The sequence below is a fragment of the Jatropha curcas genome, chromosome 3 (genome assembly GCF_041381405.1).
Source record: "Jatropha curcas cultivar XTBG-Jc1 chromosome 3, XTBG_Jcur_1.0, whole genome shotgun sequence".
Classification (NCBI taxonomy): domain Eukaryota; kingdom Viridiplantae; phylum Streptophyta; class Magnoliopsida; order Malpighiales; family Euphorbiaceae; genus Jatropha; species Jatropha curcas.
In genome coordinates this window covers 31,630,595-31,644,476 of record NC_143153.1, presented here as the reverse complement: position 1 = coordinate 31,644,476, position 13,882 = coordinate 31,630,595, and the positions used below count along the sequence as shown (strand labels likewise).

Genomic DNA, 13,882 nt, shown 5'->3' with positions numbered 1-13,882 from the left:
TGGGCTAATTCTAATTCGAGTTCGTGATATTTTAAGCAATTAGAGATAACCTCGTGTTATTAACTGTTGTATTTCCTTTATTTAATCTAATTTATTATTACTACAAGTTATTATTTTAATTTGAATATGTCATATAATATATATATATATATATATATTGGTAAATTCAACTCTAATACCATTGACTCAAAATTTATCACTACTAAATTTATTTTTCCTTCCAAAGCAAACCACGAATAAAAAAAATTCGTATGGTGGAGTTTGAAAAAATTACTAACACCCTAATCAAGAATTCATGAGGCTGATCTTGAGCTACCATCCAAACACGAATACATTTGATTAAGAGAATATTTTTAATGTAGAAAGTATAAAATTCAGGATCTTCCAATTCTGAGAAACGACGTCATAAACACGTTTACATTTTTGTTTTTGCAAGTACTAAGCAAATTTGTTCTTTTCTTTTTCAAAGTTTTTCCATGAATATTTTCATATTCTTTTTGGATATGAAATTAATTTCATTTCTATGATTGCGGTTTTACATAAATGTTTTTTCGTATATTAAACTCTTAACCATATAAAGATTGTCGGCTAAGCTGAAAGATTGTTAAGCGACTTCGGGTATTAATAAGTAAGTATGATTATTTTATTTTGTTTACTTGCTAGGGTTAAACTTATATTAAAGAATTGAGAAAGAAGGGTAAGAAAGGATAAGGATGAAACATGGGAGAGATTAAAAAGTTTATATAGATATAGAGAATCTAATAAGCTGGCAACTTGAGGTTAATTATGTCCTAAGCATTGTTTTTTTATTTAATAATAGAAAAAAGAGAAAAGGAAAAAAAGAAAGAAAGAGAGAGAGAGAAAGAGATCGAAGAAGATGCGCATGGTGTGGTTGAGATTCCTTTGTATGCTTTTGAGTTGTTTATGAGTTTCAATAACACTAATTAAGCTTTTTCTTTTTCTTAATTTTGCATTTAAAAAATCAAACTTAAAAAAGATTAAATTAATGGGGTGTCATGTTTATCCCGACACTTGCAACTCTTGTTTCCCATCTTCCAACTAATTATAATTTACTTGTTAAACTAATTATATAATTAGATTTTTTTTTTCCCATCTTTTGATCTGGCTAAGCTAATCAAAAGTTAAATCTCTCTAATTAACTAAAACAAATTTAATTAACATTTAATAAATCCCCAAACATCTCTCTAGAGTGGAATCAAATCAAAATGCTTATGCATATCATCTTTATATATATATGAACAATAGTCAACAAAATCTTCACTTTTTTTATTTTTATTTTATTTTTTGAAATGGAATACTAATCTTTCATTTTCAATCCCTTTTAAGGGAATGTATAGTGGTCCCAAATGTTGTTTAATTCTATTGGCCTTAGATCTCATCTCTTATATACATGTTTATGCACAAGAAAAAAAATATCTATTAATAGTTATATATAAATTATCTATTTATAAATATTTTCACTTTCATCCCAAAGGTGATATTTTTTTTTTTCAAATCCTTAACCTTATAAATAAAATTGGGGAAAGAATAAAATTTATTACTATTCATCCAATCTCCTGATTGATTATATATATAGGCCTATAGTACATAGGTAATAATATAAAAACTATATATACTAAAATTGAAATCTAAATACTCTCGACAGGTGAAATGAGATTGCAAGATTCTATTCTTTTTTAACCAAAGGTCTCGAATTCGAGTTCTGAATATGAAAATTACTTTAAACACTCGGAATGAAATACTTTCTCCCCTTTATGAACTTATTCAGCACGAATCCAAATTAATCGAGTGTGATTCGGACTTGAGATGTGTAAAACCAAAAAAATTGAGACCTAAAGACCACCCACCGACCATATTCACTTTATTAAGATCATGTACTAACCATTATATATGTTTGTGTCCCAATTGCATCATATAGTGATGGTGTAGGGCCAAATAAGACCTCCAATGTCCATTCCTAAAAACTTATAAAGGTACAAGATAGGGATACGTGTGGTGTGCCTCTAGATTGCAAGTGCTCATCTATGTCATCCCATATAGCTAGGTCTTGTCTTCTTAACTACACCCAAATTTTTGTTTCTCTTGTATATACACATGCACACAGTATCTTCCCATGTTTCCCTCTCCTTATACACTAACTCCATACACCCTTCACTCTTAATTTTTTGTTTGTCCTTATTTTGAAAAATAAAAATAAACCCTATATTTAAATTAATTTTTAGTAACTTAGATTTCAGCAACCCCTGAATTCCGCCTTAATTTAGGCCATTAAGTGGGTAGATTATGACTTAATTGTATTGTCTAATTATATTTATTATTATTAGCTCTAAATTCAAGGTGCTAAAGACAACCGAGAAATTGAATTAACAATTAACGGCTAAAATTATAAAAATGTTTCAACTTTCAAGTTCATCCATAGTGGCTAATTTTATTGGATTAAAAAGAATTATTAATTAATAAAAGATTAATAGTCAAACACTTAAAAGTAAAATCCTTATAAGAAGGAGAAGAGAGCCTTTCTACTTTTCCATTGGTAATGCAAAACCTCCCCTAAGCTTAGCTTGTCATTTTCACCAAGTAATTAATTAAAAATTCTCACATATAACCCTAAAAACATAAAGTTTGATCATTCCCTACAATTAAAAGCAACAAATCTTGCCAACAATTAAGTTTTCTATCAATAGAGTTTAAATTAATCATATATCAAATATATTTTTCTCCTGTTTCATACACGTGTGTCATGCTTAAATTAAAATAATACGATAATTATAGGTTTTGAATCTTTAATTTTATTTGATTAAATATATTTTATTTCTATTGATTCAACCGCTTATTAATCATAAAAATTAAATATTTTAAATATCTACTATCAAATAATTCAAACACTCTAAAGATTAATTCAATTAACAAGTTGATTTCTTTTTTCTATTTTATTATTTTTTAAAAATTACTTTTAAAATGAGAGTGGAAAACAAATTAATATCATAATATGATGTACGATATTACGAATAAAAAAAATTGTAATAATATTTTATTATTTTTTTGAAAAACCTTAATCTTATGCCTAAGATTTTATGCTTAAGCATTTAAAAAAAAAAAAAAAAAAAAAAAAAAAAAAAAAAGGAAACGTGGGTGGTGAACAAGTGGTTTATGTGTCCTTATAATGTCCATTTGGTTAATTCTACTTCCTTCTTAATAATCTTTTTACGAATTCCAAGCTGTCTTTATACTCTCTTTCCTTCTTACTGTTAATTGCCTGATCAGCTTTTGCACATGCTGACCACTAATTAATCAATTAATCATTTATTTATTTTGTTAATCTTTGACACGTGTAGCGCTAAAGTGAAAGGGTTTTCCTTCTAGGGTTTTCTATCAGGTGTCCCAGATCCAAAGACAGTGGTGTATTGTAGGGCACCTGCCCTAATTCTGTATGTTAATGGTGGTCCATTGAGGAGGAATATGTCATTTCAAAGGGTACACAATTAAGCTATAAAATCAATCACTTAATCATATCTAATTAACTAATTAAGCTTTTTGGTTGGCTATAAGAGTGGTTGGAAGCGCCTTAATGTGCATTATTGCAAACCTAATCAATCGAACCGTACGTCTTACAAAAGGAAAACAAGTTCTAATATTTTTTTATTAATTAAACCTAGTTTTATTAATTTTGTGCCCTAATAATAATTATTATGGATTAATATAATGCTTTTTGTGCGGTTTTTAAGTAATTAAAAGTCTGTTTTCTCTAGACCTACTTTTGAGCCCACTCTTTTTGGCAAAAAGCATTTTAGTACATGATAGTGTTAGTGATATATATATATATATATATATATATATATATATATATTTTTTTTTTTTGATAATTAAGATTAATTGGATTTTTAGATGCATACTTAAACCCACTCGTTACTTTCTTTTAATCACTTTAATTCAATGAGACCCAAGATTATAATTAAAGAAAATAGCAGGAATTAATTTAACTTATCCAATTCATCATGAAATATATCATTCTTTTATTTTTATTATCTTAATTTTTAACCATTTCAAAATTCATATTTGTTCTTCTTTTTTTTTTTTTTTTTCAGGAAAGAGTGTTCTTTAATGAGTTGAAAGATTGCATGTCATTCTTCAATAAGAAATATTAAAGAATAAAAAATAAAATTCACCAATAGCACTAGCTAGGTGATCTTTCATTCATTCATCTCCGCTTTTCTTCATAACTTTTTTAGTACCTTGAGATCTCTAATACAAATTTTAAAAAATTATAAAATTACTACTACTAGTTCTGGTTGATTTTCAAGAAATCTCAAATTCAAAAAATCCTCTCGACTATAAGAGTTTTTACCAATATGGTGAATTAAGAATTTTCTCTGTTGAATTTTCCAACGAAGTAAAAATCATGGACCTAAGTATTAAATCTAACTGATGATCAACCAACAAGGTGTAGGTGAGATGATAAATGACCTCAATCTCTCCGTGAAAGGGAGAATACAAATTCGATCTCGACCAGGGACTTTGTTGAAAGGGCAAAAAAAAACAAAATTGAAAAACACAAAGGAGATGGATCAGCCAATGTAGCCTAATTCAGGCTGATTTTGAGCCCGTTATGAAAATTTCAGGATAATGGCCCATTTTGGCAAATTTGGGGCAAAATAAAAATTTCAGATCTAAATTTTAGCCATACCTCGGCCTAATTAAAACCATGAAAAGTTTCAAGTCCAATTGAACCCAATTTTCAAACCCAATTCAGGCTCATTTTAACTCAATTACGAAAATTCCGGGCCCAACTTTAGCCCAAGTTAAGCCTATTAGGCAAAATTCAGGCCCAACTAAAATAGCGTCGTGTCGCCGTCATGCTATCCAGTTCTTCTTCGTCATTTAACCGCCGGAACCGCGCTATTTCAGGCTGTTGACTTCTATGACACCTTCGAACTTCCCAATTACACAATGAGAGTGATCCGTCTTCCAAGAATGAGGCACCTAATACGACGTCATTTCTTAAATCTCTTGTACCGCACTTACACGTGCCATATCGTTAATAGTTCTCAACTCCTAATCCAAGAGGTCAAGCCCTGTATTTTACACTAACTCAATTCTCAAAAAGACTATTTTTCTTTTCCCGAGCATCGGATCCAAAGCTAAACTCATATTCGGCAGTGGAATCCCCAATTCTAGTTCGGAATTGGGTAATTCTTGATGGGGAAAGGAGGTGGATGTGTTCCAAGCAAGAAGAAACGATCCGCTGTCGTGGAAGACCCTCAACGGCCAATTCGCGAGGCGCCGATCCCTGTTGAGGAAAACAATCTCGAAAACAATCTCGAAAATAATGAAACAGCAGTAGTCGATTCAGTCTCGCAATTGAAGCTATTCATTGTGTTTTACTCAATGTACGGTCACGTGGAGGGGTTGGCCAAGAGGATGAAGAAGGGAGTGGATGGAGTAGATGGAGTAGAGGCCATTTTGTATCGAGTGCCGGAGACGCTTTCGAATGACGTGTTGGAGAACATGAAGGCGCCGCCGAAGGACCCTGAGATTCCGGAGATAACGGCGGCGGAATTGGCGGCTGCAGATGGGGTTTTGTTTGGGTTTCCGACGAGATATGGTTCTATGGCTGCGCAAATGAAGTCGTTTTTTGACTCGACTGGACAGTTGTGGCAAGAGCAGAAACTTGCCGGAAAGCCTGCTGGATTCTTCGTCAGTACAGGGACACAAGGTGGCGGCCAAGAAACCACCGCGTAAGTAATTTATTTCTGAATCATTTTGTTGCATTAGTTAGTACAAATGTTGGTCGATTGGATTAATTTCAGAGCAATTGAATTGGAAGGAAAGCCGATTAATTTATTTGAAATGAATAAGCCTAGTTAAATTACTGATTATAACAGAGGTACGAAGTCCTAATTAATATGAAGTACCAAGAAACCTTCTGTAATATTCAAATGTTTTCTTTTAAGTGATTTTGTTTTTAAATTCGCAGTATAATTTTTTGGGAGTTCACATAAGGTGATAAGAAACTGTGAGTGAGTAGTGTTTATGAATCATGAACGAAGAAGTTGATTCCGTTTCATGGTCAAAGAGTAACATAGACTAATTGGTTTATAGTTTGTTGGTTTGGATGGTAATTTTCTTAAACACTAATCCTTTCTGTTAATTGAAGTTGCTCGTATGTTTATGGGATGCTCTTTTCTTATATTCTACATTTTAGATGGGATAACAAGTAAAGTGAAGGTGATACAGGCATATAGCTTTTTGTTGGCATTAATGGTGGTTGATTGATTGTAGATGTTAAACTTTGATCAGACTTACAATTTTTTGAGAATTCTAAATGTTGTTCACTGGCAATTTAAATTTGAAATGCACGAGAGTTGAAGATGTTGCATAGTATTAGCTTTTCTTATAATTCCAACCTTTATTACGTTGGGGATTGTTGACGCTGAATCCTCTCCAACTGTGGAAAATTAATGCGGCCTATATAACAATCTTAAAAAGGAGAGAAAGAGAAGCAGGAGTGAATTGGGAGCAATCTTAAAACAATCGCCCTCAAAAACATTTGAGATATCTCGACATCATATTCATTTAAGCAAAAAAAAACTTTTCGTCGTGGCCTTATAGAGAGCCAATTACTTGAATCATCTCAATTGCATGACTCACTGTTAGCATCTCAAATGTATGATTCCCTCATTTTGATATCACCAATGGGCGAAAGCTAACCAAACTGAAATCTTGTAAAGAAGAGATATATCTAATTGTTGTGTTTTATATATATATATATATATATATATATATATATATATATATAATTTTTCTAATTTATTGTCAGATGTCTGAAAATAACAGATTCCGGTTTGGGATTTAATGTATTTAGCCTTTGGTGTTTGATAGGGCATTGTTTTCACTTATCAAGAATACAACAATAACTGACCCTTAATGGATATATGAATTCTCTGTTTCTGTTCTGTTTTGTTCGCTTGTCAACTGGAAAATTTCATAAAGAAAGATGGATATATCTAAGCACCGTCATAAACAACAAATTTGTGTTGTTTGTGTTTGTGAAGTGCAAGTGTCTGTTATGGAACCTGCATCCGTTTGTCTTGGTAATTGACTAAGTTTAGGGTCTTGAAAGTTGAAAATATCTATGTAAAATCACAAGGATTATTTGGGACTGTTACCATAGATTTTTAAAATGAAAATCAAATTAAAATGCTTGTTTGAAAACTTGTATATTTTTAGTAATTTTCTCAAATTCCTCCATTCCTTTTGTTTCATTTTGGCCAGATGGACAGCGATCACTCAGTTGGCCCACCATGGAATGTTATTTGTTCCTGTTGGATATACCTTTGGAGCTGGTATGTTCAAGATGGATTCTATTCGAGGAGGCACTCCATACGGTGCAGGTGTTTATGCTGGTAATGGCACAAGAGAGCCAAGTGAATTAGAGCTGGCACTTGCAGAACATCAGGGCAAATATATGGCTGCAGTAGTGAAAAGGCTTGCCCAGGCTTCTTGATATTGTTACCAGTTCTTCGAACACTTTATGGTCTCCTTTTTGCATTTGTTTGTAATCTTTCTTCTTTCAGATATGATTATTATTACCATTTATACTACAGCTTCATTTTTGTTCATAGCTTGTTCCCAATTTCAATTTGTACATGATTTGAAATTCTTTGATAAAATAATATTATGATTCTATACGATTTTTCTTCTATAATTTTATTGTGATTCAATTTTAATTTTTACTTTTTTTAAAGCTAATTTTGTTTTTTTTTTACTTAGAGAAACTTTGTTATAATGAAAATAAATATTCTGACATTTGTTTATTAGTTTCACAAGTTTTTATAATTTCACTTTATTTTGACATTTTTATTAATTCCACTTCAACTCTGCAGTCTCCATTGCAATTAAAAATGAAATTGCAAATAAAAAATATTTTTATTAATTTTTAAAATAATTAACCAATAAAAATAAAACTTTAAATGTTTTTGAAATATCAAATTATGAAATATAATATTTAAGACACGTATAATTAAAATAATTACTAAGTTATATTAATTTATTTTTGTTAAATGAATATTAATTCGACTATATTATCAAATCCAACGATGCTACAATTAGGATTTGTCCTCCTTAAAGTATAGATGACGTTTGAATAAGATTTGAGTATTAAAATTAGAATTTTACACTTTATAAAGTGATCAATTTTTCACCGTAAAAAAAATTATCTTAGAAAAAAAAACATTTTCCAACATGAAATGGAGAAAGAATAAGAATAAATTCAGAAAGAACATGGTTCGTATCGCAAAATCAAAATTGAAGGAAACTTGAGTTCACGCTTTTCAACGCATATAGAACCACTTCATCAATCCATATTTCTAGAATAGAGTTGTAGGCTTGGTTACTCATCGATATTTATATAAAATTCACAAATATCTGCTCTCCCTCAGTCTCTTCTACAAAGGAGATCGGTAGAGATCACAAAGCAAAAACCATGGCTGACACACTCGCTTCTTTAAGGTCTCTGATGGCTTCTCACTCTCCGCCTCTCGATGCCTTAGTTGTTCCCTCTGAGGATTGTCATCAGGTTCTCTCTTTTCTTCGCTTATTTTGATTATGATTATCGAGTGCCACGATAATCCATATATAATCGTTTTTTTTTTTTTTTTTTTTTTTTGGCAGAGTGAGTACGTTTCTGCACGGGATAAGAGGCGGGAATTTGTTTCTGGATTCACTGGAAGTGCAGGTAGTTTCAGTATTCTAGCTTTTTTTCTTTCCCTTAATCGAATTATCTTGATTGGCATCTTTCCTGCTGTGTTTTGGTAATAGATATGGTACATATTGGTCAGTTACCTGAATTCAAATCCAGGCTCGAAGGACATTTGAATTTGACTCGATTTTAATTTATTGAAGCTCAAAGTTTGAGTGGGGCTTTGAACCAAGCTTGAGTAGTATAATGTTGGACTTGAGTGACATCCATTTCTGCTCAAGTCGCATTGAGTAAGAGTTTTCCAGTATCTTATTCGGTGCTCAATTGGAGTTTCGGGCCTAATATTTTCTAATTGTGTCAATTTCAAGCTGCCAAGGCATGTAGGTTGGGATGGTAATTTGATTTCAATCTAAGTTATACAGGTTGCCTTTGTCTAATCATCACTTTACGTCTTGGCATGTTGCTCAGAGTGTTTGCCGTTTACTCCACAATATATGAATATGAAAATCATCACTTTAATTATTCAAAAATTTGAAGTGTTTCCATGTTAGCTACATGCAGCGCGTGTTGTTTTTGAGCATTTTGCTTGAATATCATTCAGGTTTGGCACTTATTACAATGAATGATGCTCGACTGTGGACCGATGGACGCTATTTCTTGCAGGCAATGCAACAACTTAGCAATCAGTGGACTCTCATGCGTATTGGAGAGGACCCTCCTGTGGATACATGGATGGCTGATGTGAGTTACCATGTGAAGCAATATTTATATGTTGTAAAATGCTGCAAAAATAATTGAATAAATTTTATGAATAATAAGTTTGCTGCTACTTCTGGCGTTCATACAAATATGTCCTTTTTTTTTTCAATTGGTCTATCCACTCTGCTTTGGGGATTCGTGAATGTAATCTGAGGTCAGAGTGGTGAGACCAATTTTCATTTAGGGCCTAAAATTCCAATTTATTAAGAATCTTTACCTATGGCTTTTGGTTTCGTTACGGTCTTTCTGTTCATGAGTTGACTTTTTTTCCATTATTTTTGAGCTTGATCAATTCTTAGCTGTACTTCTGAGTCCCTTTCTCAGGCTCACATAATTTTTTGAGTTGGTCTTAAGTGATGCCTTCGTAGCTAGATTGGTGATAATATTGCTATTTCTTTTCTTATTAGTTTAGTTTTACTTGCATGATTATTTGGTTTATTTTGTACGGTATTTTGGTGCAATTCTGGTATTAAGAAGACCTTGAAATTTGATTTTGTTAGAATCTAGCAGCACATGCGACAGTTGGTATTGATCCATGGTGTATATCAGTAGACACTGCACAAAGATGGGAGGGTGCTTTTGCTAATAAACAGCAGAAGCTGATTCAAACTACAACGAATTTGGTAGATGAAGTCTGGAAAAATCGACCCCCACAAGAATCAAATCCCGTCATTGTCCATCCATTGGAATTTACAGGTCGTTCAGTTGCAGACAAGTTGAAGGATCTGAGAGAAAAATTCAAACATGAGAAGGCTCGTGGCATGATCATTACAACACTGGATGAGGTAAATTTATGCTGTTCCTGGCTGTGTTGTTTGCATTTGTTTTCTTGCCTTTGGCCTTTCCTTAGACATAGTGATATTGTTTACCAATGTTCCACTACATTCTTCTGTTCAGGTTGCTTGGTTGTATAATATTCGTGGGAATGATGTATCCTACTGTCCAGTTGTTCATGCATTTGCTATAGTAACATCCAACTCAGCCTTCCTTTATGTGGACAAGAGAAAGGTTTCTAGCGAGGTAAAATTTGTAATATATTTCAATTCTAGCTATGTTCTCACACTACCTTCATCAAAATCAGAAACACTTATTTTATTTTTCCAATATTTGTTTTCATGTTCCTATTTTCTTTTTTTCTTTTTTTTTTTCATTACACTCTTTTTTTTATATGCTTTAATGCATGTTCCTTTAGTGTTAGTACTGTACCCGTCATCTGGCCTTGGTTAGTCTAAACTAACAGTATGGATAGTTAGGTATATTAATTCATGTCTTTTGCAGGCAAACTCTTATTTGGTGGAGAATGGAATTGAGGTTCGGGAGTACACTGCAGTGAGTTCAGATGTACTCTTGCTTGCATCTAATCAGCTCGACTCAATATCATCTGCATCTAAAGGAACTGATGCTGAAGTCACAAAAGATATGAAAGTGGATTCCAGTGCAACTGATGTCACTGAAAATGGTACATCTGAATCAGAAGGAAATACATTCGACCTTATATGGGTCGACCCTGGTTCATGCTGCTATGCTTTATATTCAAAGTTGAATTCTGAGAAAGTGCTCCTGAAGCAGTCACCTTTGGCCCTCGCAAAAGCTTTAAAGGTAGCATATGCACAGGATATCTTTATTCTAACGAAGTTATCTAGCCATAAATTAAGACAATGTGATCTTATAATTTATTCCATTTAGAAGGCCATGATCAGAAATGGTTATTAAGTAATAGACTGAAATGTCAATGGATGTTATTTAAAATCCCTGGCGACAGGCCAATTCGTAGTTATTAGAACTTTTTTCTTAATGATGATAAGTTCTAATACATATCAATTTTGATGTCTAATGGAGAATATTGTACTATTTTTATTATTAGGTTATTGAAGTTTCTTGCTGATATCTGATTTATTTTGCTTTCTTGAAACCATGACTGATAAACAAAATCTAAAGAACCATATAAGGCCTTGGCATGGTCTATGCAATAATTGGAAAATAATGAAATTGTTTTATTTTATGTATTCATAGTAACCTACCTCAGAACTAATTTCCATCCATTAATTGATTGTTTGTTATTTTAGAACCCAGTTGAGTTGGATGGATTAAGAAAGGCGCACATTCGTGATGGTGCTGCTGTTGTGCAATATCTTGTCTGGTTGGATAAGCAGGTATACTCCAGGTTCTCTAAACTTTGCATGTTCTCTTTACGATTACTGCTGCTTTATAATTTTTCTACTTTAAATCTTACCATTTTATTAGACTACTTACTGATGCAACTACATTTTCAAAGATGATGTGAACACTTGTTTTAATTGTGCAGATGCAGGATATTTATGGAGCTTCTGGTTACTTCTTGGAAGGTGGAAGTGCAAACAAGAAAAAGGATTTGTAAGTGTTTATTTTCATGCTGGCACCTTATGGCTATTGTTTAAATTCCTAGTTGGTATCTGTAATGTCATAGTGGGAAATGTTGCACCAGAAATCTAATATGACCGGATTGTACAAAGTAGGTTATATTGGATGTGTTTGGCATATATAATAAGCAGCAATACTCAAAATATATATCATTGTCTCAGATGTTCATAAGCACTATGACAAAAATTACATGAGGGAATTCTATCTCATGTTATTAAATATCTACTTGAGTAATATGCAATGGAAACATAATCTGAAGTTGCATTACTAGCAGTTACATCTCTACCACCTTGTATCATATCTTGTTTAGCATTTCATTGGCAAGTTGAAATGGAACCTGTGATCAAAAGCCTTTTCGGTTGTCCACTCCACTGGTTGGAAATGGTATAGACCATTTGTTTCTCTTTGGCTGTGTTTAGTTTATCCACTTTGCTTGATAGGATCAACTTCTATGTTGAGAAGAACGCAAATAAAGTTTACTGACAGTTGATCCCTGAAGATTACATTTGCTAGTATTGTATCCTTCTATTAAAATTGTTCCATAAGTAATCACGGAAACCAGTTCACCAATAAATAGTAATGGTATGCCAGAGATGCTTAATTTGAGCATCAAATAATTACTGTCCCATCAATACATTGATTGCTATTTTTGTCAGAAAGTAAGCTAACTGGTTGCACATTTGGTGTAAAGGACTCTGGGATTACTTCATTGTTCTTTTGTTTGTCCAATTTTAATTTAAAGTGGATTTCTCTCTCTCACTCTCTCTTCCCTCTTCTATGTGGGTGTCTTTCTAACCCTTCTGCATTGCTGAACAGTGAAAACAAGCAAACCGAGTGAAACTTGACATAAGTCATCCATTTTTTTTTATGTTACTGAAATTTTCTATCACAGGGAAACTGGAAAACTGACAGAGGTGACTGTAAGCGATAAGCTGGAAAGTTTTCGAGCATCTAAAGAGGTAATTTGAACAGAATATAACTAGACAAAAATCTTTTTGTTGGTAAACTAGATAAATTAAATGTCATTTTAGAACATTTTTGTGTCATCTGTTGCTATAGAAAATCTTTTGCTGCTAGTGACGGTAATATTGTGTTGTTGATGATAAAAATTTTGGTTTCTAGTTTTGAGAATCTGATGTTTTCCATTCTTTTTAATGCAATCTTATTTTCATTTGACACATTTGGCAATTATTGCATTTAGAAAAGAGAGAGCACTGTGTTAACTGTTAAATGACGTTTTCTGACTGTTTGATGGGACATGTTTGATCAAGAGGATGGAGATCTATTCATATCAATCCAGATTTTATCAAGTCTTCTTTTCTCTGATCCTTTACTACTGAAGATTTTAAAATTTACTGTCATTGATGATGTAGGACAGGTTAAAGAACCATCCTACTAATGCTTTTATGGTGGGAAAGGCTTAGGCATTTGATGAATTGTGAGGTAAGATTTAATGCAAAAGAAAGAGTGTTGGATTAGGAAATTTAATTAGTTGGCTAGAGTGAGGAAAACAAAGAACTTTGAGGCTGTTTCAGAATTGTAAACTCTACCCTATGCTCTTAGCAACAGAAGAAAGGATAATTCTGTAATTGCAGAAGGAAAGGAGAAGAAGAGAGGAGAGAAAAGAGGAGAGGGAAAACTATGCATGCTAACCTTCAGGAATGAATCAGAATATATTACATAGGCAACCTTCTGAATGATACAATCCCTATCGAAAACAAAATTTCTAAATAGTCCTGAACTATATATTTTATGAATTATAGCCAGGAAAATCGCAACAGGAAGCTAGTTTCCTAAGAAAAAGCCAAATTGCCAAAATGTAATGGTTGAATGATTTATAACTCATATAATTGTTTTTCTTGGACTCCATGAATTGGCATGATCAAACATCCTGCATCTTGTTGGGTGCTATACACTTCATTTAAATCAATTATGATGGCTTTATCAGTTTCTATTTGGGCGTGCTTTCATAGAGAGTTTGTCCTGTCTTTTTTTTTTTTTTTT

At 32.4% G+C, this 13,882-nt stretch overlaps 2 protein-coding genes across 4 annotated transcripts in view; both read left to right on the top strand.

Annotated features, from left to right (window-relative positions):
* The first annotated feature begins 4,964 nt into the window (after positions 1-4,964).
* On the top strand, positions 4,965-7,726 carry LOC105639589 (Quinone reductase family protein). Its single transcript, XM_012223686.4, has 2 exons — positions 4,965-5,756; positions 7,294-7,726. Exons 1-2 carry the CDS (start codon positions 5,218-5,220, stop codon positions 7,523-7,525), a joined length of 771 nt encoding a protein of 256 aa, XP_012079076.1. The 5' UTR covers positions 4,965-5,217; the 3' UTR covers positions 7,526-7,726.
* A 544-nt stretch (positions 7,727-8,270) lies between these two features.
* Positions 8,271-13,882, top strand: part of APP1 (aminopeptidase P1) — a 10,258-nt gene continuing 4,646 nt past the window's right edge. Inside the window, exons 1-9 of one of the 3 annotated variants that reach the window (XM_089719153.1) lie at positions 8,276-8,596; positions 8,692-8,755; positions 9,321-9,460; positions 9,979-10,263; positions 10,376-10,498; positions 10,757-11,077; positions 11,545-11,631; positions 11,784-11,851; positions 12,771-12,837. In XM_089719153.1, coding sequence (XP_089575279.1) covers positions 8,504-8,596; positions 8,692-8,755; positions 9,321-9,460; positions 9,979-10,263; positions 10,376-10,498; positions 10,757-11,077; positions 11,545-11,631; positions 11,784-11,851; positions 12,771-12,837 — 1,248 coding nt within the window. In that variant the 5' untranslated portion in view covers positions 8,276-8,503. Of the gene's footprint in view, positions 8,597-8,691; positions 8,756-9,320; positions 9,461-9,978; positions 10,264-10,375; positions 10,499-10,756; positions 11,078-11,544; positions 11,632-11,783; positions 11,852-12,770; positions 12,838-13,882 lie in introns of all 3 variants that reach the window. The other 2 variants (XM_089719154.1, XM_012223688.4) reach the window with 2 other exon arrangements.

Excerpts from the sequence above, each read along its gene's own strand:
- LOC105639589 (XM_012223686.4), top strand. The coding sequence starts at position 5,218 with ATGGGGAAAGGAGGTGGATGTGTTCCAAGCAAGAAGAAACGATCCGCT. Across the intron at positions 5,757-7,293 it reads GGCGGCCAAGAAACCACCGC|ATGGACAGCGATCACTCAGT; the intron begins GTAAGTAATTTA and ends CATTTTGGCCAG.